Below are 25,734 nucleotides of genomic sequence, written 5' to 3'. Positions count from 1 at the left end.
CAGATGACTGCTATTTGCACCTGTCTTTTGTCACCAGCTTCCAAACTAGTTCATTTCAGATAAGTTAACAGCCTGCTGTCCCTCTTGTTCTGTTATTGCTGTATAATTTTTCTGATGGCTGATTCTGATGGCTGATTCTCCCCTAAACATCTTGTGTTCATTGTGCCTTTTCTGGGCCACCTTTTTTTCGATAGTACAGTAAGGTCTCAGAGTGCGCAGCCCCGCTGTTACCCATCTGACCCTGACCTCACCCCCCCCGCCCCAACCCCGCTTAAACCACCTGTAAGAGGCTCTGGTTCAAGCTGCCCCTGCCACCCCACACAGCTCTGGCACAAGCCCCCTGCCGGCTCGCAAGCTGCCCTCCTCCTCCGTACGCTGCTCCGGCGCAACCACCCTGACGGCTCACAAACTGCCTGCTTACCTGCCCGCCCGCCCCACACGGCTCCGACATGACCCCCCTGCTGGCTCACAAACTCCTTGCCCGCCCGCCCCACATGGCTCCAGTATGACCCACCTGCCAGCTCACAAGCTGCCTGCTTGCCTGCCCTCCCACACCGCGCAGCTCCGACGCAACCACCCTGCTGGCTCACAAGCTGCCCACCCACCCTGTGCAGCTCCAGTGGGGCCCCCCCTCCCCGCCAGCTTGCAAGCTACCCACCCCACGTGGCTCCGGTGCAATCCCCCTGCCATCTCACAAGCTGCCAGCCTGCCCCGCGCAGCACCAACATGACCCGCTCCCCACCAGCTCACAAGCTACCTGCTCCGTGCAGCTCCAGCGCAACCCCCCTGCTGGCTCACAAGCTGCCCGTCTGACTGCCGGCCCTCCCTCCGCCCCACGCAGCTCCAGTGCACCCCGCCGGCTCACCACCCAGGCACAGCTCTGGTTCCGGCTCAACTCCCTGCACCCCTACAGCCCAGCTCACCACCTGAGCTCAACTCCACCCCTCACCCATCTGCAGCCCTAACCCACCCCAGGCTTAGCTCACCCCCCACCTGCCTCCCACAGTCCCATTCCACCGCCAGGCTTAACCCTCCCTAACTGTCCCCCGAGCCCAGTACTTACCTTTCAGCTGCTTCCCTGGCTGCAGAACATGTGTTCTACCAGGGCAAAAGCCAGACCCCAACTTGCGCAAAATCCGGGTTTACGTGAGAGTGCGTGGAATGGAACCCTTGCATACTCTGAGACCTTACTGTATGGGATTTCTTGCTGTTGCAGTGTGAGTTCATTCTCTTTGGTTTCTTGAGGGTGACACTGATCTCCTGTGGAGCCTTGGTTAGCAGTTTCTTTTCTAGACCTCCCTTCCTCTATCCAAGACTTCTCATCAAGTATTTATAACTGCAAACATGTTCCATTTTATCAGGCTTAGGCAAATGACTCTGTAAAAAGCCTTTTAATACATGCTGAAAGCATGCCAAGCTTAGGTTTTGTTTTTTTTTTAATCCTTCACCTGTGTAGTGGTGTTTTATCCTAGTCATTCTGCCTGGCACCAGAAAATTATTTCACAATGGTATGCATTGTCTTTTGGCTGCTTCCTCATCCTGAAAGGACCAAATATAAAGTTGTCTTATGCTCTTCTCCTCCCTACAGTCTCTGAAAGCGGTCAAGGAGAAGATAGCAAATTCTTAGTGTTTTATCTAATACAAACAGCTGCCAAATTAACTGAAAGGGAAGTTACGACTTTAGTTTGTGTGTCCTTGAGGTTGCCAGTCTGGTGGTAAAGTGAGACACGAATAAATAACCCATTGTGGATTTGCGATTGGTGCACAGGCCTTGTCTCATCACTCCTCTCCACCTATGGTCATTTAGCATTGAATTTCTGGTCTTCCATATAGTTGTAACATAGCCTTCCATTCAGCAGCTCATGCTGGCCAGAAGTCTATTATGATACTCCACTTCCATTAGTTTGACTAGGAGCATTTTTCCCTTCCATCTAATCCTAAAGCCCTTTGGGATATAGTTTATGAAATACACTTTTATGTAAAACAGAGTTTATTTTAAGGAAAAAAAAAAAAAAAAGAGAGAGCAGCATAACAAGTGCTTCCTGACTCAGTAGACCACTTTCACAGACAAGTTTTTTGGAGTCTGTAGTGGCTTTTTTTTTCCCTCAGGAAGCCTAGTATAAGTCTGAAGCTTTCCAAACAGCTTTCATTTTGGCTGTTGTAGTCAATAGCTAAGATTCCAAATGTGCAACAGGCCAGCTGAACTGTTACAGGAAATCTGGTGCAAAATAAGGATTCTGAAGCCTTTTGGTTTAACAAGACTTTCTGAATCGTTCTGCGGAGATTGAATCATCTGTAAGCTTCTTCTTTACCTAGGTAGTGAACAGGAAGCAACCTCATAGAATGTAAGTCAGAAGGAACCATCATGACCATCTTATTCTGACCTCCCACATATTGCAGGCTAGAGAACCTCACATATCCACTCCTGTAATAGACCTCTTATCTCTGGCTGAGTTACTGAAATCTTCAGGTCATGGTGTAAAGACTTCATTACAGAGAATCCATCATTTACACTGGTTTAAATCTGCCCCTGGGTATCTGCCATTCTGACCTAAGGGAAATCCTTCCTGACCTTAAATGTGGCAATTGGTTAGACCCTGAGCACGTGGGCAGACCCATCAGCCAGACGCTTAGGAAAAAATTCTCAAGAGTGGTAATGACTATAAAGTTTCCAAGATCACTCTTCCGGTGAGAAAGTCCAAAAATCCTAAACTTGGGCCACTTTTCCCTCCAGTTACATCCTGAAAAAATGGGGATGGGTAGCCTTTAGTTACAGCATGGGAGCTGACAGACAAGTCTTGTGTACCAGTCTTGACCCCGTAGCAGACATGCTGTGACCTTGCGCATAGCACTTAACTCAGTTGTGTCTTTATCAATCTATCAGTGCTTATAACAACACCTCCAAATGATGTAAGGGTTAACGTTTGTAAAGCACTAAACTCAGTTGAAATGTACAGCACCTGAAATACAAAGTATCGCTGTAGAGACAAGCCCTTTCTGTTGCTGAATGTCCATTTTTAAATATGTGAGAATCTGAATGCTGACATTTCCTAATAGAATAGTTGTGTGCTTTGCTTGAGCTGCCTTTTAGAAAAGTAGACTGTAGAACACCCAAAAGTAACACACACTGAAAACTGTGGTCTTCTGTCCACAAGCCATCAAAACTTAATTTGATTCCATTAATACCAAATCATGTCCTGTTTCTAACATATTTTCCCAGAGGAACTGTTCACTGCCTCAGTCACTGATGTGGGGTTGGGTTTCCATTATACAAGCACAAAAAGACACATGGTGCTGAAAATAGGCTCATAAATCCTAATGGTGTTTGTATAACAGAATGTGTGTGCACTAGGTTAGTTCAGGGTAGTTATCAGTATAATACTATGTACCTATAAATGACGGGGCATGTAAGTCAGTTACTATAGTAAGTAACAATCAATCTGAGACTTGCTTTCTTGTCAGCTTGGAATTGTAGTGTTCAGTTATTGAAATACATTGGTTTCTGTGTGTGGTGTAAAGTTTCAGAAAGGGTATTTATGGGGTATCTACTGAAATAATGTGTTGCCTTGGATGTCTGTCACTGGTTAGAATACTAGTAATCTGTTGTAGCCTTAATCTTAACAGGGAGGTTATTTCAAGTAAACCACAATAAGGGCCCCTGGTAAACCAGCCATGGCTCAGTGGTTTGAGCATTGGCCAGCTAAACCCAGGGTTGTGAGCTCGATCCTTGAAGAGGCCATTTAGGGCTCTGGGGCAAATAGATTTAAAAAAAAAAAAAAATGGTGCTTGGTCCTGCTGAGAGGGCAGGGGACTAGACTCGATGACCTCCCAAGCTCCCTACCAGTTCTATGAGATGTGTGTCATACTATAACTCCTTACTTTGGCACTTAGTAGCTTTTGGGCTTGGACTCAAATCTGGTTGCTCTGGTCTCACTCTGGTAGCAGTGAAGTGAGAGCTCAAGTATTGGCTAGAACAGGGGTCAGCAGTCCCCGCTATGGATGCCAACAATGGCAAGCGAGACTATTTTCATCAGCATGCAAGGCAGGAGCTCAGCCCTAACTTCTCCCCATGCAGCCGGGAGTTTGCTCAAAACCAGGCCGCCTGGGGATTAACAGAAGACCACCCCACCTACCAACCACCACTGAAATCAGGCGTGTCCAACTTGCGGCCCACGGGCCGCATGCGGCCCTGGACAGCTAGTAATGCGGCCCCACAAGATCATAAACTTTTAACATTATTATGTGACTTATATACATTAACTATATTATATATTTTGTATGCAGCCCAAGACTATCTTCACTCAGTGCGGCCCAGGCAAGCCAAAAGGTTGGACACCCATGACCTAAATGGTTAAGCTCTGCATCTTAATTTATTAACAAAGCTGTAAGTAGGACTATTAGTGACTTTAAAAAGTATCACCTGCACTTGGACCGTACATTGAGGTCAAAAGGTCAAACTTCAGCTTTCTGCCTCAAAAAAGGTTGCTGACCCCGAGCTAGAAGGTTTCAGAAACGGTGCAACTGCCAGTATAGACTTTTGTTTTAGTGCAGGGGTGGGGGCTTGCCAAGAATTTGGTAAGTGATCAGGGGGCTTCACTTTTCCTCTGTATAATGGAGAGGGTGCAGGTTGTGGGAGGGAGTTTGGGTTGGAGGGGTTTGTGGACTGGGGTGGAGGTGCAGAGGGGTTTGAGTGCAGGGGGGTTGACCTGGGCATGGGGTATAGGAAGGGATTCAGGGTCTGGGATGGAGTTTGGGTTCAGGAAGGGATACTGGCCTGAGATGAAGGTGCAGAAGGTTGGGTGCAGGAGGGGATTGTGACCTGGAGCAGTGGTGTTGTAGGACTTGAAAGCAGGAAGGAGCTGTGACCTGAGGCAGAGGGTTGTGATGTGGGAGGGGGTGGGGGTACCAGGAGCAGGTTCTAGCCAGCGGATGCTTACCACAGCTGGCTCTGAGCCAGCAGCCCAGCAGGACCCTCAGGCAGGCTCTCTGGCTGCCGCAGCCCCACTCACCACTCAGAACAGTTGCCTGGGACCAGCATATGCATCTCCGCACAGCTTGTCCCTCAGCAAAATGGCAGCAGTGAGTCTCTGCTTGTTGCATGTACCTCCAACTACTGCCTTTGCAACTCTGTCACCAGTTTCTGGCCATTGGGAGACTGAGGATGGTGCTGGGGAGGGGACAGGGCACAGACTCTGCTTCCCTGTACGAGTGCGCACTGTGCAGACATGCACACGCTAAGCCCAGCAGCTGGCACTTTGAGCAGCGTGTGGTGCCCGCGCAGCCATAGAGCCTGCCCAAGGGTCCCGCTGGGGCATGGTAGGCTGGATACAAATGTTTGTTGGATTGAATGTTGCCTGTCCCTGCGCTCATGTCTCTAGCCTATGAAATGCTACAGCATCCTTGATCAGTACATAAGGTTGCCAACACTCCTTGTTACAATGAAGTAGTATGCTACCCCATACTGCGGTAGCTTGCTTAGGCTGAAGAACGAGAAGCTACTTTCTGGCTATTTCTTTTCCTTTGGTTTATACTGGGGCTGGATTATGGAGAAGCTAAAAGGGGCCTTTGTCATCTCCTTAGATTCAGTACTACTGGTTGGGAAATCTTAGTTCATATTCCAGTTGGAAGACCATGTTACCTGTATTGGAGGGGGCAACAGTATTAAAACGGTCTCCTACAGGTAGGACGTAACATGATGGGTTCACTAGTATGGACTCTGGAATGAACTCGAATGGGTCACATCTAACAAGCCTCTCTGCAGGTGCACACATTTTGCTTACGCTAGAGAGAAGGCAAAGAATCTAACGAAACTATGTAGGTCTGATCTCCAGCCCATGTTTTTCTGCATCACAGGCTGTAGGATCTGTTTCCTTCATGTGGTACTCAGGTATAATGGTCTTTAAAAGCATCTGCCTAGCCATATGCCCTTCTATTTTGATGGTATGTTGATGGTTTTGTGGGAGCAGCTTTCCATTGCTGTCCTTTTCCATACAGAATGCTGTCCTAAACAATTGCCCAATCTGCCATATTAAACAAAACTCTGACTGGCTTTTTCCAGTATTCAGTATTCATGCTGCACCCATTGAGGGTGTTGTCCAGCTGGGTTGAGTTTGAAAATATTTCCTGTAATGACTTACTATTTCATACAGTGTGGTACAGAATGCAGCTGAAATTGGGTAGGCTGTTTCTGTCTCTTGCAGAGGGTGGGAATGGAACGCAGGATCTGGTCCAAGAGGTAACTGTTACTGGACCGCTTGGAAATAGTGACCACAATATAATAACTTTTAATATTCCTGTGTTGGGAGGAACACCGCAGCGGTCAAACACTCCGGCATTTAATTTCAAAAAGGGGAATTACACTAAAATGAGGAAGCTAGTTAAACAGAAACTAAAAGGTAGAGTAACTAAACTAACATCCCTGGAAGCTGCATGGAAACTGTTTAAAGACACCATACTAGAGGCCGAACGTAAATTTATACCCCAAATAAAAAAACACAGTAAGAGTCCTAACAAAGAACCGCCGTGCCTTAACAGCCATGTTAAAAAGGCAGTGAGAGAGAACAGGGCAGCCTTTAAAAAGTGGAAGTCAAATCCTAGTGAGGAAAATAGAAAGGAACACAAACACTCCCAAATTAAGTGTCACAATGTAGTAAGAAAAACCAAAAAAGGTTTTGAGGAACAGCTAGCCAAAAATTCAAAAAATGATGATAAAATGTTTTCTAAATACATTAGAAGCAGCAAGCCTGCTAAAAAAGCAGTGGGGCCCTTGGACGATAAAGATATGAAAGGAGCGATCAAGGAAGACAGTGCCATTGTGGAGCGATTAAATGATTTCTTTGCTTCAGTCTTCACGGCTGAGGATGTTACAGAGGTTCCTAAATCTGAACCAGCCTTTTTAGGTGACAAATCTGAGGAACTCTCCCAGATTGAAGTGACATTAGAGGAGGTTTTGGAGTTAATTGATAAGCTGAATAGTAACAAGTCTCCAGGACCAGACGGTATTCACCCAAGGGTTATGAAAGAACTCAAATGCGAAATTGCGGAGTTATTAACAGTGGTTTGTAACCTATCCTTTAAATCCGCTTCGGTACCCAATGACTGGAAGACGGCCAATATAACGCCAATATTTAAAAAAGGCTCTAGAGGAGACCCTGGCAATTATAGACTAAGTCTAACATCAGTACCAGGCAAATTAGTAGAAACAATAGTGAAGAATAAAATTGCAAGGCACGTAGAAGAGCACGAATTGTTGGGCAAAAGTCAGCATGGTTTCTGCAGAGGGAAGTCATGTCTAACTAATCTATTAGAATTCTTTGAAGGGGTTAATAAACATGTGGACAAGGGGCACCCAGTGGACATAATATACCTAGATTTCCAGAAAGCCTTTGACACGGTCCCACACCAAAGGCTTTTATGTAAATTAGGTGGTCATGGGATAGGAGGAAAGATCCTTTCATGGATTGGGAATTGGTTAAAAGACAGAAAACAAAGGGTGGGAATAAATGGTAAATTTTCACAATGGAGGAGGGTAACTAGTGGTGTTCCCCAGGGGTCAGTCCTGGGACCGATCCTGTTCAACTTGTTCATCAATGATCTAGAAAATGAGGTAAGCAGTGAGGTGGCAAAGTTTGCAGATGACACCAAGTTGTTCAGGACAGTCAAAACCAAAACAGATTGTGAAGAACTACAAAAAGATCTCAGCAAACTGAGTGATTGGGCAGCAAAATGGCAAATGAAATTTAATGTGGGTAAGTGTAAGGTAATGCACATTGGAAAAAATAACCCAAATTACACGTACAACATGATGGGGTCAAATTTAGCTACGACAGATCAGGAAAGGGATCTTGGAGTTATAGTGGATAGTTCTCTGAAGACATCCACGCAGTGTGCAACGGCAGTTAGTAAAGCAAATAGGCTGTTAGGAATTATTAAAAAAGGGATCGATAATAAGACAAAAGATATCATACTTCCCCTATATAAAACTATGGTACGCCCACATCTTGAGTACTGTGTGCAGATGTGGTCTCCTCACCTCAAAAAAGATATATTGGCATTAGAAAAGGTTCAGAAAAGGGCAACTAAGATGATTAGGGGTTTGGAACGGGTCCCATATGGGGAGAGGCTAGAGAGACTGGGACTTTTCAGTCTGGAAAAGAGGCGATTGAGGGGCGATATAATAGAGGTATATAAAATCATGAATGGTGTGGAGAAAGTGAATATAGAAAGATTATTTACCTTTTCCCATAATACAAGAACTAGGGGACACCAAATGAAATTGATGGGTAGTAGGTTCAAAACTAATAAAAGGAAATTTTTCTTCACACAGCGCACAGTCAACCTGTGGAACTCCTTGCTGGAGGAGGCTGTGAAGGCCAGGACGCTATTAGGGTTTAAAAAAGAGCTAGATAAATTTTTGCAGGTTAGATCCGTAAATGGCTATTAGCCAGGGGTAAAGTATGGTACCTTGCCTTCAGTACGGGGGCAGGAGATGGATGGTAGGAGATGAATCACTTGATCATTGTCTTTTGTTCTCCTTCTCTGGGGCACCTGGCATTGACCGCTGTCGGCAGACGGGATACTGGGCTGGATGGACCTTTGGTCTGACCCAGTATGGCCGTTCTTATGGCATTTTAGGAATATAATTCTTGGCTAGCTGTCATTGCCAATGTATCCTACAGCAGTGGTGATAAACCACAGTGCATAACATGGACACTTTATGATTTGTATTGTTACTAACAGTAAAAACTGAATGTCACACCAACTCTGTAAATAAAAATGTGTACCCTGGGGACTGTCCTTGGCCGTCCTGCATTGACTTTCACCTCAGTACTGTGTCATGCACTCTTGGATTCCAATGATTTTTTTAACTTACCACTAAGAGAAGCAGACAGCATAATACTTCACAGTAAGCTTCCAGCTGTTTTAGTGAAGCCTTATCTAACAAATGGAGAGCCAAGTGAACTTTGGACTAGATTCTTATGACTCTGACATGTAACCATTTGTTCCACAGAAGGCAAGGTATTTGGTGGCTGTGGTGAGTACAGTTGTATTGCTTAGTGCTCAGAGTTTGTCAGACGATATTGTACAAACTCAGTAAAATAGCTCTTACTCCAGAGAGCATGCAATTCAAACTAAAACCCTGTCTCTATGGTCACTAGCAGGGGTGGGGAACTTTTTATGGTTTGGTGATGAGAGACCCAGAGAAAAATCAGTCAGGGACCACACACCAAGTGAGAAGCAAACAGAACAACCTCACTGACCTTGCTTGTAAGTGAGGAGAGAGAAAAAAAAATCTCAGATGTGGCTCCCAGCTGACAAGCAGGAAAAAGACACCTGGCTCCCCTTGAGCTCCAGCCCCGTGTGGAGGGGAGGGCATTGAGGCATACCTCCAGGACCTGATTAACTTTTCTGTGGGCCTGAGGCTAGTAGATTTTGTGGGGCCAAAAATGAGGGGTTCACTGTGGAGGATGGGGATGGGTCTGGGCAGGAAGTAGGGTACAGGTTGGAGGTCTGGGATCTGAGCAGAAGTTAGGGTGCAGAAGCAGGTTCAGGGTGTGAGGTGGAGGGCGGGGATGCAGGGTCTGGGTAGGAGTGGGCAGAGGATGGGGGTGCCTACTTGGCACAGCTCTTGAGGGTGCCACAGGTAGCTCTGCAGGGCTCTGCACTTGCAGGCACTGCCTCCCTTTCTCCCCTCCCCCACCCACTTCCATTGGCATGATTCTCTGCCAGTGGGAGCAATGGGGGCGGTTCCTGCAAGCATAGGGACAGAGCTTTTCTGTGCTGCACATAGACACACTCTCCCGCCTTTCTTCCCTTCCCTCCAACAGGCAAAGCCTGCCGGCCAAATGCACACCACAGCTTGCCTCCTTCTGGCTTGTGAGGTTTGGGGCTCCTGCTCCACCACAGCATGGACCCAACTCCAGCACTACAGCTTGGTGGGAGGCTCTTTGTATGACTATAACACCAGCACTAGCTCACCCTGTAGTGATCCCCATGGGCCAGGCCTATCCACAAGTCATAGGTTCCTCATCCCTATGGGAGCTGCAGTATGGATTTACCTCTCAGAAGAATCATAGAACTGGAAGGAATCTCAAGATGTCATTAAATCCTGTCCAGAGCAAGCAAACTAGTCCTTCCCTGAAAGGTGTTTGGCTGACCTGCTCTTAAAACACCCCAGATTTCACAACCTTCTTAGGCAATTTTTTCCAGTGCTTAACCACCCTAACAGGAACCTAAACCTTCCTTGCTGCAATTTACGTAGCAGATTGACAGTGGTGATGTTAATGTGACAGGATCAGAGGCTGTAAGCATACCATAGGTGGGGGAAAAGAATGGTCTGTGAACCTAAACTAAAATTGAAATCTTCAGCTCTGCAGATACTGATGGGAACCTAGAATGATGTCTTTGTTCACCCCTTCTGGGCAGAATATTGTGGTTTGGCACTGCAGTGATTGGATATATGATAGTAACTGTAAATTGGGCTGCATCTAAATGAAGGGAGAAGTGAAAACAGAGCTTGCTGCTGTCTTATATTTCTCATTAAGAAGGTAGGACCCAACACCGTTTAGTTGCTAAGGGAACATTTTTTTTTTCTTCCAAGCAACAAAACATTTTAATTAATCTCTCCCCCGTACCTCTTTGCTGCTTAATGTTGACTTCATTCTTTCCACATTAGGGGGAGGGATGTGGAAGGGCAGATAGGAGAACAAGTTTAAGTAGATTGACAGCGGCAATGATAGGAGTACAAGTGAAAAGATTTCCTCTTACAGACAAGAATGCAGGATGACTGGAATCAGTCTATTAGGGAACTGTTCCTAGTGCCGTAGAAGAAGGTGGGGTCAAATGTTCACAGAGCAGAATGTGCATTAGTATCTTCAGGAACTCAATATCTTTGTGTACCACTATGCAGTAATGTTGGCATGCCAGTTCTCGTGGGAAGCATATGAACCATATTACCGTTAGATAAACCAGTTACTACTTAACTGTAATGCTGTATCTGTGGTACCTAAATTCTTCACAATAGCCATTAATGCTAGGCCCAGCAAGTATATGGCTATATTTTTTCCTCTTCGTATTTTAAAACTTATTTGGATAAAGTGCTGTCCAAGAAAATCTTACGCCTTGGTTTTAACAGCTGACTTTAACTATGAGGGTGGGGCTTTAGGAAAATGAGTGTATGTAGTTCTTGAACTCATGCTTCTGCTAGACAGATGAGCTTGGTGTGCAGGATGTGGAAATCAGACTTAAAAGGGAATAAAATTCTGATGAAGGTGTGGAAAGTAGTTCCACTGAAAACCCACTTTTCCTGGCAGCAACAATTTTCAGGCCCTGTTTGGAACAGAAATGTAGCAACTTCTTTTTGATGATGATATGTGCTGTATGCTACAGCTGTATGATAGGATGGGGTTTCTGGGCACAGCTAGAGAAATCAATCCATAGCACCTTTGCTTAAAATCTAGGCTACTTACGGCCCCGTGGTGGGATTTTCTTCTCACTGAGGCAAATCCAAACAGCCACTACAGCACTTTTGCCAGCCCCTTCACCAGCCAGAAGCCACTCAAGCAAACCCACAGACTTTCCAGCTGCTGTACCAGCCCAGACCAACAAACCCCAAATTCACATGAAAGGCTCTCAAGACTGTTTCGCCCAACTCCACACAGATTGTTCTGGGCCGCAAAGGGTCCAGCCCTAGTTGCTGGTCAATATATACTTGGATCTTACCCAAATCACCATGCAAAAGCCAGATCGTTAGATCTAATATTTAAGGGATTATTAAAAAAAAAAGAGAGAACAGGGTTAGAGAGAAGAATTGTTAAAGCAATACTTTACATATATCAATTTCAGTTATTGATGCAAGCCAGTGTTGTCATTTGCTGATTCTTGAAAGTCTCTGAATGTTCATTTCAGGCTACATAGATCCAGTTATTGGCATATTGTTGATCCAGCCCACTGGTGTCCACATGATGGGCATGGATCTTTGGAGACCCAAAAAATCCAAGATGGGTCCTGCTAAGACCACACCATGTTTTCTGTTCTTGTGTTCAGGGACAGAGCAGGGACCAAGCCCTTTGTTCTTCCCATAGTCTCTTGCAGGTCCTTCCCCCCCCTGATTCAGGTGGGCTGTTGTGGTGAACTGCAGGAGCAGACTCAAATTCCTGAGATGGCCTGTTCGTTTGTTTCAGTTCAGGTCACTTGACCAGTGGACTGCATTCCATTGAGTGAGTCCCAAGCCTTGTTTGTAATCCATTCATTGTGGCTGGGGGTGAGTTCATACCTTCTATTGTGAAGCTTAGCACTGAAACATTTCTAATACAGCTCCATAGCTGAAATCTGTAACTTTATCTACATACATGATACAGATGTGTGAGTAGCTTACATAGATTCAGGGATTATTAGCTTTCATTAGATACCTCACACAGCAGCCCAGCCCAATATTTGGGGCTGATACCCACACTGGGCATTAAAATGGCTTCCAGACCCCCTGTAAAAATCCAGTCACGTGACATGCTACGAAATCCCAATGGCTTGGACTGTATCTGCTAGTCATTGCCAGTTCAATGTTTTGGGCCCTTTCATCTAGGTCCTTCTTCAGTGCTTAATTATCTAACTCAGAATAAGAACTGCAAGCTCAGAAAATGAGTAAAAATACAAAATGAAGGACCTCCTGATGTAGAATATAGATATCAGAATTTGAGATTTTTTTTAAACATAGATTAAAATTGTGTTTTTGAGAAAATAGCTTTTTGAGAGCTGGCTCTTCAGGTATAGGTTGTGCCTTCCACAATATAACTTGGGGCTTTTGAGCCATCTCTCTGCATATGCCCTGTCCATGGAATTGGATATGGCGTGTGTACTACAGGTTGCACCTCACTTATCTGTCATGCTCAGGACTTGACCAGTACCAAACACGAGAATTTGCCAGACAAGGGGCAGTCCAGGGCTTCTGCATAAAGACAGCCCTGCACTTGGGGCTGCTGCATCCCCAGTCTCTCTCCCTGGGACTCTAGCCCCCAGCCCAAGCTCCTGGGACTGCTGTAGGGCTCCAACCAGGGCAGGGAGGGATTCCAACTCCCAGCCGCTACTAATGCAGGCAGAAGCTCCAATTCCCCTGTCCCACAGCAGCCTCGTGCCCCAGCTGCTGTGGGGCAGGCAAGGCCTCCAGCTCCAGCCCCCGCCGGGGCTCCTGCTCTGACTCGCTACTCATTTGACAGCGTCTGTGGCCTGGTTGCCAGATGAGGGAGTGCTGGATTTGAGAAACTGAATGTGAAGATCAGTTTTGGAATTATCTAGTTTTTGCCTGAGTTCCACTCCCTACGATGGTTGGGGTTGTAAGAGTCATATTTTTGATCACACATCTGTTACATTGCACTTGGCAATCTTAAATGAATGTAGCTAACTCTTTTTTAGTTGGCTTCTAATATTGAAGCATCACTAGTAATTCTGTAGTTAAAGTTGCATTAATATTTTTGTGTATGTAAAATTCCTGCATCTAAAATAATTTGACTTGGTACCAAAAGGATCTTGTTTGTGAAGAGTCTAATATGTGTGTTCAGTGAGTCCACAAAATGTTTTTGTCGTAATAACTTTTTTGCAGTAGTACACTTAGTGAACCATGGGCTGTAGAGACATAGGAAGACTACATAAAGAGGATCTGACAATCTAAAGATCAGTATAAATAAGGCAGTCAGTATTACAGTAATGTCTTATTTTCTTATGCTTCCAGTTTGTTTTATCAATTACAAAAACTTAATTTTGGGGGGAGCACTCGGAACTGAAGTGCAGAAGCAGAATGACAGCAAGAGACTGGGGTGAAAAGGGAGGCAAAAGGATGGGGCAGAGCTGTGAAGGAGAGCATTGATGGAAAAAATGCTTTAATTTAGGTCTCATTTTATTGGCTTATTGCCCACTGCTTAAGCCGAAAGCTGAATGAAGGAATGCAAGTTCTCCTCATGCTTTTGGCAAAGCCTCCACTGCCTGCTCAAGAAAACAGGAACCTTGCTTCAGATGGCTGGGGCAATAAAAGAGGAAGCAAATGTCAAAGGTTTCTGAAAACATCACAGAGCTGTTACTCCTGTATCAGGCTCGGATTCTCAGGAGATTGTCAGTAGTTCTTTAAACTTGCTTTGTGTAACGTGTCCTGCATTATAAGGAATGTGTGTCCTAACTGGGCTGTGTGCTGACCTATGTCCCCTGGGACTAGTTGTCTCCTGATAGCTGATGAATCATATTCTTGCATTTCATGTTAAGGGATGATTTGTATTTGTATCCCTTTGAGGCATGTGCTGAGCCTTTTTCCTTTGCATGGTGGTGAGATGTCTGACCTTTTATGCCTGGGCAGCTTTATGCCTCTCATTAATTGTGGATTCTTGCCAGCTGTGATAGCATGTGAGCAAAAGCAATGAAACCATCCCCTCCTTACCCCTCCCCCAGGCCTCCATGTTTCCTCTTGGGTTCACCAGGAACAGCAAATCAGAGATAAAAAGCCATCTGCCCTGGCATCCAGCCCTCGCATGCTCCTGATAAGCATTGTACAGATGTGCTTTCCTCCTTTGACAGGAAATGCTTTATTTAGCTCCCTGTAGTGTAATTGGGTTCTTTTGTTTGTTTTGTTTTTTTTCTTTAGTTCTATCTAGTGACAGGAGAAGCAGAGTGGCCCAATAACAACTGCCACTTATCTAACACTGTGTTTCTCAAAACAAAAAACAGTCTGAAGAAGTGGGTCTGTCCCACGAAAGCTCACCTAATAAACCATTTTGCTAGTCTTTAAAGTGCTACTTGACTGTTTTTTGTTTGATAGTGTATAGACTAGCACAGCTCCCTCTGTGTTTCTCAAGAGTTATGTACAAGCCCTGAGCCACCATCTCCCATCAGGAAGGCATGTGGTATATGAATGAACTTGGCATGGGACTGAGAGCCATCCCTTAGAGTCCTAAAACTGGATTGTCACTGACTTATGTGGCCTCATGCTCATGCTGAACAAGTGTCTGGATGGGTCCAAATTTCCAACTGGCTTAATACTTGTTGACTAATTTAAAATGGGATCTACAATGAATGGTGGCCTGCCCCATTTGTTCTAAATCAGTATACCACAAGAGTCTGGTTGGTTTCTTGTTCTACTAACAACCACAAATTATGGAGGTAATGTCTGTGTCAGAGAATTGCAAATTGTCTCTTAAAAGCTCAAGACTACACATATGAATCCTCTTTTCTCTGCGTCCTTCCCCATTGCCCCGGTCTCTCTCAGATACATTCCACCCATGATCTGGGGGAAGAGTGGACATATCCAGACTGCTCTCTATGGGAAGATGGGGCGAGTGAGATCACCACATCCTTATGGACTTCGCAAATATCTCACCATGTCGGATGGAGCAACAGCAACCTTTGACCTCTTTGAGCCCCTGGCTGAGCACTGCATTGGAGGTTAGTCAAATAGTGATGTTGGAATGCATGCCTTTAACCTGGCGTATTAGAGACTTGTCTAAATATTTGTTGACGTACATTTGGAAATATTACATAGCTGTCCCTGAGAAACCCAGAAAAATTGAGGGGATAACTCTGCAGGTGAGGAAAATGACGACCCCCCCCATTGGCTGTAACTTACAAAATCTGCACTACTCTGTACAAGTGTATTGAACTACAGTGCAGGGACCCTAAAAGGTCAATTACAGATGCTTGGGAAAATTATGCTGTAGAGTCCATGCTTTAAATTTAAGAAGTGTCCATGCATAATTCACTAGAGCCCTGCAAATCTTATTTTTGTGGATATGGAAATGGGTGTGTGCAAGGCTCTCTAAATTACTGTCAGACTTGCACTTAAAGCAGATAATGGGCATATTCTGTATTCCCAAGATTGGATTACTCTAAAACTGACAGTTTGCATTGTACAGCCTGCTATGTATAGAAGGGAATTGAACCTCAAGCCTCTTTTCAATTAACAGAAAGTTTCAGAAAATAAAATGGGATAGGTTAGCAAGAACTCCATATTATGCATGTGCTTAGAGCTGCCCACATTGGCTTTCCTGGCTTTAGGTCAGCCTTTTTTCTAAAGCGTCTCAACAGGTAAAGTGCACAGATCAAGTCCAAACATTTAACTGATGCTATGGGAACTGTTGAGTCACAATGAAATGTAAACGCTTATTTAGATGGCAAGCCACGTAAACCATCATTAGTGACTGCACATGCCAGATATGTTGCTCAGATTAAAGAGTGAAGGCAGTTCCCAGCTGTCGCTAGAGTGAGCAAAGGGCAATCTTTGTATTCACAGCGCCTTAGGAGAGAACCTGATCATAAAACATTTTTAAATTACATTTTGTTCCAAAGTCATCTTGGACCCAAGATTCAGTCTCTAAAAGAGAACTTAAAGATGTTTAGGTTACAAAACAAGGTGACTGCGGATGCCAGTGAGTAACTTCTGTATTTGTAGGTTAGGAAACCACTGTCCTAGTAAATCAGAAATCATGCGTTCGTCATTTCCCTAAATATCCTGTCTGGGGGAATCTTTCAGCTCACTGGCCCCAGCGTATTTCAGTGAAATCCCAGTTCAACAGAATCCGTGTGAACTCTGCTTTCAGTAGCTGACTTCACATGTAGCCTCTGGCTCTAACTGGGCCACCAAAAAAAGGATGTTTATTTTGTGTAATCAATTCAAAGGCGTTCTCTTCAGAAATAAATAAGAACTAGGCTCCTCACTTTGTGGTAGGCTGCTGCATGCTGGCAGTTATTGTCACTGGTCCAGGTCATTTGTAGTGTTGGAGAGTAGCTAATGGGAGGCAATACTTTGCAATAACTGGAGGACGATGTAGTAATAAAGCATAACTAACACTGCATGAGACACAGTCTCTTGGAACCTCAATTATTGTTTGCTTGCATGCAAAGTACAAAAATGCAATAGCTGACTTTCCTGAGATGCAAAAATGTAGTTGTCCACATCAGGCCTGTAAGCCTGATGATCTTTCAGAGGCTCAGCTGTGGAAGGAAGCTGAATGGTGACAGTAGTTGGTTAGACTGGCGAAGTTCTCTTTGGGGAATTTTGTGACTAGTGTTTTTAGCTATTATAAGTAAGTGTAGGTTCCCTCAGAATAAGCAGAGACCTCTAATCCAGCAGTTTGACCTTGCTTTTTTCACTTAATCTTGGATTGACAAGAAGTTTTCTTCAGTTGTTTTTGTAGAATAAATACTTCTGCTGAAGGAGCCAGCCTACTCTAGACTACTCTAATCAAAGGATGTCTCGCCATGTTGACGTGGAAGGAAACAGTACTGCATAACAAACCGTTTATTTCACGGGACATGGCATAGCAGCAGCTACTGTGTCTACTACCTTCTGTTTTTTTAACTTTTGTGAAAACAGAACTAAATTCAGAACTAAATTCAGAAAACAGAACTAAAGGGAATAAAGCAGAGTTTCCAGGTTTTGGCCTAAATTGGTTCTTCTGTTGAGCCTGGAGGGAATGCAGACTTAGTATCAATAATGCACCCTGAGAAAAACATCTTTCATTTTCCACAAGGAGCATGCTGTCTGGTCTGTATCATGGGGCCGCAGTAGACTTCAGCATTCCCAGAGAATTAACTAGCTCAGTGTACTACCTCTGGAGAAAAGATACGTAACAAGTGTATTGTCCAAAAAGTACTTGTTAACTAGTACAGAATTCTTGCCTCTAACAGTTTTCTGTAGAACAACTGATGCAAAATTCCATAAAGTTGCTCCAGAATTTCTGTGCAGCTCCCTTTCCAATAACAGTTGCATGTTTTATGTCTTCTTTGCTGGGGTGAAAGTAACTGAAATTTTTTACAGGTGTTGTCCCATTGCAACCCATGTCCCTGCCAACTTTTTAAATAGCTCCCTGATGTCATTTGCTGCAACTCAGCCTCTTCTTGCAAGAGGTCTGCACATGGTTACTTAGACCTCTGTTCTTTGTTCTTATGATTTTGCTATTTCAACTCATACTAAACTAATTTCAGCTTTATTTCCTTGGTAGCAAAGTCATGTTCTGTCTGTTCTTCTGTCAACACTTTTCCATTGACTTGTAATGTCAAAAACTGCCTGAGTAAATATCACTTCAGCCAGCACCTGAGCTTTGTATTCTTCCCCCTTTATTAACTGTACAGAGGATGTCACAATGGTCATCTGCCCTGGAATCGCTAATCACAGTGAGAAGCAGTACATCCGCACCTTTGTTGATTATGCCCAGAAAAATGGTTATAGATGCGCTGTCTTGAATCATCTGGGAGCTCTGCCAAATATTGAGCTCACTTCCCCACGCATGTTCACATATGGTAAGTACTCCACAGCTTTTCTAACACCTTTCTGTAAATTAATTGTTTTCTGAGGGTCCCCTAAGTTAAGCAAAGCTAGTCCTGTCTTTTCTGAGTTGAGGGAGAGAGAGTACTGAGAAGCAGTTGTGGTTCTTGTGATTGCTTCAACTGCTCTGGAAAGGTATCTAAAGGCAGGACTTGAAGGGGGAAGAATACTGCAGGATCTCAGATTAGCGGGTACAGTAGGTTGTCCTAGGAAGGCACTCTCCTTGATAGATCTTTGAAAATGTCTTGCAATGAAGTGAGCTGTCAGGTGCTTTTGGGTAGCCCTGTATATCCTCATCATGGGAAGAAAGATGGAAGTCACAGGCTACTGGCCCCTGGATAAGAAGAGAATGCCAGAGAAAGTGCAGGTAGTTTGTGTCTTGCTAAATTAGTGACAATACCATGCTGGCTTGAATTTTGTGGGCCTGCATTTTGGGATTGGGAAGTGTTTCAGATTTCTCACTAAGGGAACAAGGGGCTTATCAGCATCTCTGAAGTGCCAGCTATCCCAGGCTATGATAAGATTGTAATTCCAACCCAGGCTTAGACGGGTACGTTGATTTTAAATCCTTAGTTACTCATCTGTAAAATGATCTCTTGAGTGGAAGCATCTCCTATGGTTGCTTACCCAGGCATGCTGCGCAGGCAGTTCAGTAAAAGCATTCAGTGCATTGGCCTAGTCTGTATGCCATGGCTCCTTGTTTTGCCCCAGTTTTCTTTTGTACCCTTTTAATTGCCAACATTTGGCCTGGTAGGAATGAGTTGGAAATGCTTCATAAATAGTACTAGAGAGGAGGATTATCAGATTGTCTGTCTAAAACGCTGTATCAGACTTCATTTTAGGTTGGTATTTAGCGTGCACACTTCTCGTCCATTAAAGATTTTTGTTTTGTTTAATTTAGAAATAAACGACAACGTTGAGCTTTTTGGCTGCTGTTTACCTCCTGAGTTAGTAGTACAGCGTTACCGGGATCATGCTTTTGGGATCTGCAAGGCTGTAAAGTATGGAAAGTGGTATCAAGAAACTAGATTAACTTTGGGGAGTAACAGGTGTTTGTGAGTTGCTGTTTAAGAGCCATCACCTTTTACCTGGGGAACCAGTCAAATAAGTGCTATGTGGACTGAGGTTGAGTTTTGAGCACCCCATGAGTAGTGTGCACATGGGGCAAGGCTTTCAAAACTCACTAGAGGCTTTGAGTGTCTGAAACTTTTGGCAACCCAACCTGAGATTCCTTCCAAGGGCCTAACTTTCTTTCAATAAGTATTAAGCCTCTGTTCTTTACAAATAAAACCCCTTTAAGATGGCAAGTCCTGTGGTGTTTAATCCTTCCCCTCCCCCGCCAGCTATTAGTCACTCTCAGAAATCTTGGCTGTGATCAGGCCAATTCTACTTTCAGGCCTAAGAATAACTCCCAAGCCCAAATTAGTCAGGATGTGGCTAATAGTAGGAACATGTAGTGAAATTAAGATAGTAATCATGTAGCATTTAAATAGCTGGTATATTGTGTATATACATAGCTCATTCCAACGCTCCCTGGTTGGGCTTACGAATCATGATGTTCTTTGGTTCAGCAAAGAGAGAGCTCTTTGTTTCTTCTTACAATCATTCAAAGGTCAAGGAATGCCCAGCATTTCTTTATGACGGTTTGGAAAAACATCTTCATTTAAAGAGTGCCCTGCCAAGCAGTGAACCAAGCAAGTCTAGCAAATTAGAGAACATAGACTTTCCTATGACTCCAAGCCAAATAGTCCAGTGTCCTTGTAGGAATTCAGCAACAGCTAAAATACCCCTAGGAAAGAGGATAGCCTAAATCAGGGACCTTCTGAGTTGTTTATCCATTAGACCAGCCCTGACCTGTTGCTACTTACGTTTCAGGTTTCTGAAGCTGTTGTCCATAGGCCTCAAGTCAAATAGTCAGAAATAATTTTGACTGCTGGCTTCTTCCTGAGGAAACCAATGTAGTCCTGCATTTGTCACACTGAGAAACTGCTCATTAAGAATGTTAACATAGCAAGGTGTCCTAAATCTGCCAGAACCAGACACAGCCCCAAAGTTTTCCAAGTTGAAACAGTAGGTTCTTTAAAAATCCTAGCAAATTCTGAGTGCTACAGTACACTGAGCTAGTCAAAATGCCAACCTGATAATGTCAAAAATTATCTTTTTGATTAGAGTGGAGCAGTGTTAGGATTGTCTACAAGGCAGGGCAATGCATTCTATGGAACAGTGATTTCTAAGGTGTGCTGCTATGTTGTGCTTTAATTGGTCTGTATAGAGCATCCTGGGGTGCACTGAAGATTTCCCCAGGGCTCTACAATGTACTGTTGTTTCAAGCAGCCCACCATATTGAAGTGTACCAGCAAGGTCTATGTCAGGGATCGGCAAGTAAAACAGCAAGAAGAGCAATTTTTTTCAAATGTGGTTTAAACAAAAAAAAACTAATTCAAAAGCAGCAATACATGTGACTGAGACAGTCCTTCATAAATAACATCAAACCATACATCTTGTAACTGCTATTTTAAGAGCAGCGCACACCATGATTTGTAAAGTGGTGCATGTTTACTGCAGGCCATACACAAACTTTTTACATACTCTGTTTCCTCACTTTTTACATATGTGTGTTTGTACCTGACTTTCATTCCTGACCTTCTCCACTGGAGGACATGAGATTCTGAACTATTTCACTTTTGTTTTTGAAATCACTGTACAGCTGCTCTGATACTTTGGTAAAGCATTCTTTTTTTTTTCTTCACCATCCGTGAATGGCTTTCCTTGTTTCATGGTCACTTGAGTTGCCACAAAACCAGCCAAAGTTATGCTACTTGGGGTACATCTACACTAGCCTGAAAGATCAACTGCTCAGGGTTGATCTGCCAAGGTTCGATTTTTTTTTTTTTGCATGTCTGACAGGGACCTGCAAAATCAACATCTTAACATCTTTTAGACAATCACCATTTATCAAAAATAAACAAGTGGTTTTTTTTTTTACCTCTCAGTTATGGTGTTGGGAGCCACAAAGAAGTCTTTAAAGAGCCACAGGTTGTGACCCCTGGTCCATGTGGTATAACGAGTGTTCACCATGTTAAGTGTGCTTTTGAACTCATGTCCCTGGAGAGTGCATTAACCATGCTTGTAGATGAGACCGTAGGGTTGGCATAAATGGATTAATGGACTTTTTTTAAAAAACAATTCTTTGGACTTGTATTGCAGTTCAGCGCTTGCACTAGAGCGGTGGGGCTGTGGCCCCCAGTGCAGTGAAGAATTCTTCAGTTAAGCACACCGGCTACTGAATTTACATTGGGTCAAATGGGCCTCGCTTATTTTGAGGTTTGAGTCAGTGCTGGAGTTCAGTTCCTCTTGTTTGGGTTTGTTTATGATTGCTTGGCCTACAGATGCAGTGTCCTGTGTTGTATTGTGGCTTCACCAGGGGCCTTTTTTCTATGAAGAAATAGGAAGCTGTCCCTTAACTTCTAAGAGTCACAGGGAAGAGCTGTTGAGATTTGTGAATATTACGGACATAATAAAAAACAGAGCAAATTAAAAATTATGAAAGGATTTTTTGGGGGGTGAGATGGAGGAGGATCAGAGTTCTATCAGAAACTCATACAATTTGAATGCCAGAAAACCCCCCTGGAGGCCCACGCCCTCCCTCTCTTAAATCCCAAGCAGGGCATGATGATCTGTTTCTAACACATTTTAAGTGAGGCAGAACTGTTAGGTCTTGCCAGCTTCTGTTTCTTATTTGTAGTGAGGATCCTGGGCCTTTGCATGCCCACATTGTAGCTCTCAGATTGCCTGTTGCACCCTCTAGGCAGTGATTTAAGAGGGGGCCCAGCAGTAAGTCCTGTGCTGCGGTTCTTCCTGTTAATGGTGCTTCTCTTCTGTAGCTCAGTTTTGCTTCCAGAAGGGCAGGGATTGGAAACTCATCATAAGTACTAGCCTATAATGAGGCTGTTAAACAGAGATTCATGCAACTAGGTCCCTTCCCTGAAACTGCCAAGTGCCAAAAGTTCTAACACAGGCTGTGGCTCTGCTTCCAGACTGAATCCATTCAAAATGGGACATCTAGGCCTGGCCTAAAGAGTATCTGTCACTGAGGGAAAACAGAGGATAAAGGGTGAAGGAGACTGAGACAGAAAATGGGGAGAGGAATTCTTCTTCTCCTAGTTGGTCTCCATCAGCTCAGTTTCTGCCCAAATAGCAGGTGATGGGAATATCCATAGAGCAACACAAGTTGATCTAAATACACTATTCTAGGTTCTCTCCAAGGATTCCAGTCTCAAAGCAGAGTACCCTAGACCTGGATTTTTCCAACACCATGCTAGCGACAGATCTAATAATCTGTTGATTCTGCCCAGAGCAGAGAGCGCAACACATTGTAAGTATCCCAGCACACCCATCTGAATGTACCCACAAGAGACCTGAAGAAGAGCTCTGTGTAAGCACTAAAGCTTGTTTGTCTCACCACTTGCAGTTCTGGTCCAATGAAAGATATTACTGCCCAACCTTTTCTCTTTCATACTCTGGGACAAATACAGTTACAGCACTGTAGGTACCCAAAAGTGACTTGGAACAGTATCAGGCAGGCAAATTGTAAAAGATTCTGCATTCCATGAGTACTTGTTATGAGACCACCTGTATCACACACACACAGGGTACTCACAATACTTAGCACTCTTCAGCCACACCTTCAAAATGTTTGCAAAGGGAAAGGCTGTATTTCATAAATATGACAACTGAAGGAGAGATCAAGCAGCTTGCTTAATGTTAATAAATAGTTGTTTTTTACAACGAACAAAAAAAAGAAAATCAGCTGAATGAGCAACTAATATCCTTAGAGCTTAGAAAACATTTTTGTGAAAAAAGAAATGCAAAACAAAATGGGTCTGGACAACATTTTTAAATTTTGTGTTTACAAGTTTGTTATTGTTACAGCAAACTACTGGAAAATAAATAACATTTGTCTTTTTTTTAATGGAAAGAGTGTTTTGGAACTAATGGATCACACATCTACTTAATATGAGGAACAACTGTGGAGAGTTGGATCCTTGTATCGGGTGCAGCATCATATGATTTCTCTGAACAGTTCACACCAAAACAGTCTAAATCAACATTGATTGTTTTGGTGTGAGTTGCATAATGATGATACTATTATGAATGTATTATTAATATTTACATACTTACAATTGAAATTCTATTGAAATACCGTATTTTTAATTCATGCATAACAAACTGACCAGTCAACCACATGCCTCATTTGGAATTAGAAGTACACCATCAGACAACAGCATAAACCAAAACTTGAAAATAAAAAAGCACATTCAGTACTGTGTTTAAACATAAGCTACTTAAAGAAAAGGGAAAGTGTCATTTTTCTTCTTTATAGTACATTTTCAAAGCTGTATTAAGTCAGTGTTCAGTTGTAAATTTTTGCAAGAGCAACCGTAAAGTTTTGTTGGTTGCAAATGTTTGAGTTACAAACAACCCCCATTCTGTCTTCTTCCTTTGGAATATTACAGTACACTCATCCCTCGTTTAACGAGTACTTGACTTATGAGTACTGGCTAAAACGAGAGAGACACATCCCTACCAGTGTTCACTAGATGAGCGAATTTCCCCCGCTAATATGAGCTAGCTGCTGGCGGGGGCTGTGAGATCATCAGCCTGGCGACTAGCTCCACTCCATTCTCTGGGTCCCTAGCTGTGGGGGGAGGGAGAGAAGACCGGCAGCCCCGCAGATGGCTTGGCTCCAGCCATGGGGTTCCCAGCGGGGAGAGGGGGGTGAGTCCAGCAGCCCCGTGCAGTCCCTGCCGGGGGAGGGGACAGTGAGTCCTGCAACCCCCCAGCTGGCTGCGCTCCAGCTGCTGGATTACCAGTGGGGGGTGGAGAGACCGGCAGCCCTGTGGCTGGCTGTGCTCCAGCTGCGGGGTTGCTGGCGGAGGGTGAGGGGGGGCAAGTTCGGCAGCCCCACGGGGTCCCCAGCAGGGGGTGGAGCAGAGAGACTGGCGGCCCTGCGGCTGGCTCCACTCCAGCAGCAGGGTTCCTGCGGGGGCAGGAGAGTCCGGCAGCCCCATGGCTGGCTCTACTGGATCCGCAGGGTCCGTGGTGCGGTGTGGGGAGTGGCCACATGGCTGGCTCCGCTCCAGCCGCGGTGTCCGTGGCCGGGGCATGGGAAGACCTGCAGCCCTGCAGCTGGAGCCCAGGTGGTTGCGGGGTCCTTGGCTGCACCACAGGGAGACCCACAGCTGGAGCCGAGCCAGCTGCAGGGTCCCTGGCCGGGGCACGGGAAAATCCGCAGTCCCACCCCACCCCCAGTGCCAACATTCCCCCAATCCACAGCTCCCTGCACGACCTCCCCCAGCCCTCTCCCAACACCCACCATCATTTTCAGTTCCAAACCCCCTGCTGCCCCCCACGCACCCCACAGGTACCTCTGGTGCAGCCAGGAGGAACAAGTGGCCACCACCTCCACCTGAGCTACCTACAGGTTTTAACCACTCTCCCTCCTGCTCATGGCCCCAAACTGTCCCCAGCCTTTAACCCCCCTCCCAACCCCAGGTTCACTTTTCAAAAGTAGCGCCACCTGCTGCCCCTCCAAGCACTTGGAACCAATCAGGGTCCTTTACAAGTATTTTAATAGGAATTTAGTTTCCCTCTTACAAGTTTTAACCTATGAGCAAAAAGTTAGGAACCACTTGTGCTGTATAGTGAGGGATGAGTGTACTGGCCTGAGAGAATAACTCCCCACCTGTTGCAATGATAAATACTCCTGTCTTATGATCAACTGATAGGAAAGCTATCTACTTCACCAAAAGATGACTTTGTCTAATGCAAGGTGTTATGGAGTACTTAGCATAAATGAACAGGATTATAGGAAGGCATAGGTTTGTTTAGGCTATATTATTTGTGCTTAATGCACAATAATATATGATGCAGATAATAAGTTTTATACATTTGTTACCCAGCATATATTGGTCAATTGTTGGGATCATAACAGATGAGTAGCAGAGTCCAAAATAAAAACACAGGTTTACTTACTCCCAATCTTGTGCCCTGTTCGTGAGAGGAACCGTCCCCTTAAATAAAGGACTGTGTCTCAGCTTCAGGCTGTGTACGCAGAACCTAGGAAACGTGTTGTCTGAGCTTTGTTGAAGTTGGCCTCTCCCTCCCTTTTGGAAATAATTAAATGAAGTTTGAATTTGGGCTTGACCTGGGGGGATGGGTAAGAAAGGGAGGGCAGATAGCTCATGATCGAAACGTGGCATTTGAAAGACTCTTTAATCTGGTCCTAAAGATTCCACCAGCTGCTGAAGATGATGTCAGTCAGTCCAGACTGCAGCAAATAGGTCATTCTTCCTGGAGTGCAGCATATGTGAACTTGAGCATCGCTGCTACTCTCTCATGCCCTCCCTTGTCTGAATCCAAAGGGAAATGCATGT

At 44.5% G+C, this 25,734-nt stretch overlaps 1 protein-coding gene across 2 annotated transcripts in view; it reads left to right on the top strand.

Moving 5' to 3' along the window:
- The window catches only part of ABHD2 (abhydrolase domain containing 2, acylglycerol lipase), a 64,901-nt gene that overhangs the window by 18,578 nt on the left and 20,589 nt on the right, over nucleotides 1-25,734 (top strand). For both annotated transcript variants that reach the window (XM_075006446.1, XM_075006447.1), the window contains exons 4-5: nucleotides 15,245-15,420; nucleotides 18,106-18,273. In XM_075006446.1, coding sequence (XP_074862547.1) covers nucleotides 15,245-15,420; nucleotides 18,106-18,273 — 344 coding nt within the window. The remainder of the gene's footprint in view (nucleotides 1-15,244; nucleotides 15,421-18,105; nucleotides 18,274-25,734) is intronic.

Source organism: Carettochelys insculpta, chromosome 12, assembly GCF_033958435.1.
Source record: "Carettochelys insculpta isolate YL-2023 chromosome 12, ASM3395843v1, whole genome shotgun sequence".
NCBI classification, from domain to species: Eukaryota; Metazoa; Chordata; order Testudines; family Carettochelyidae; genus Carettochelys; species Carettochelys insculpta.
The sequence above is the reverse complement of the archived record's forward strand: the minus strand, read 5'-3'. Positions and strand labels throughout refer to the sequence as shown.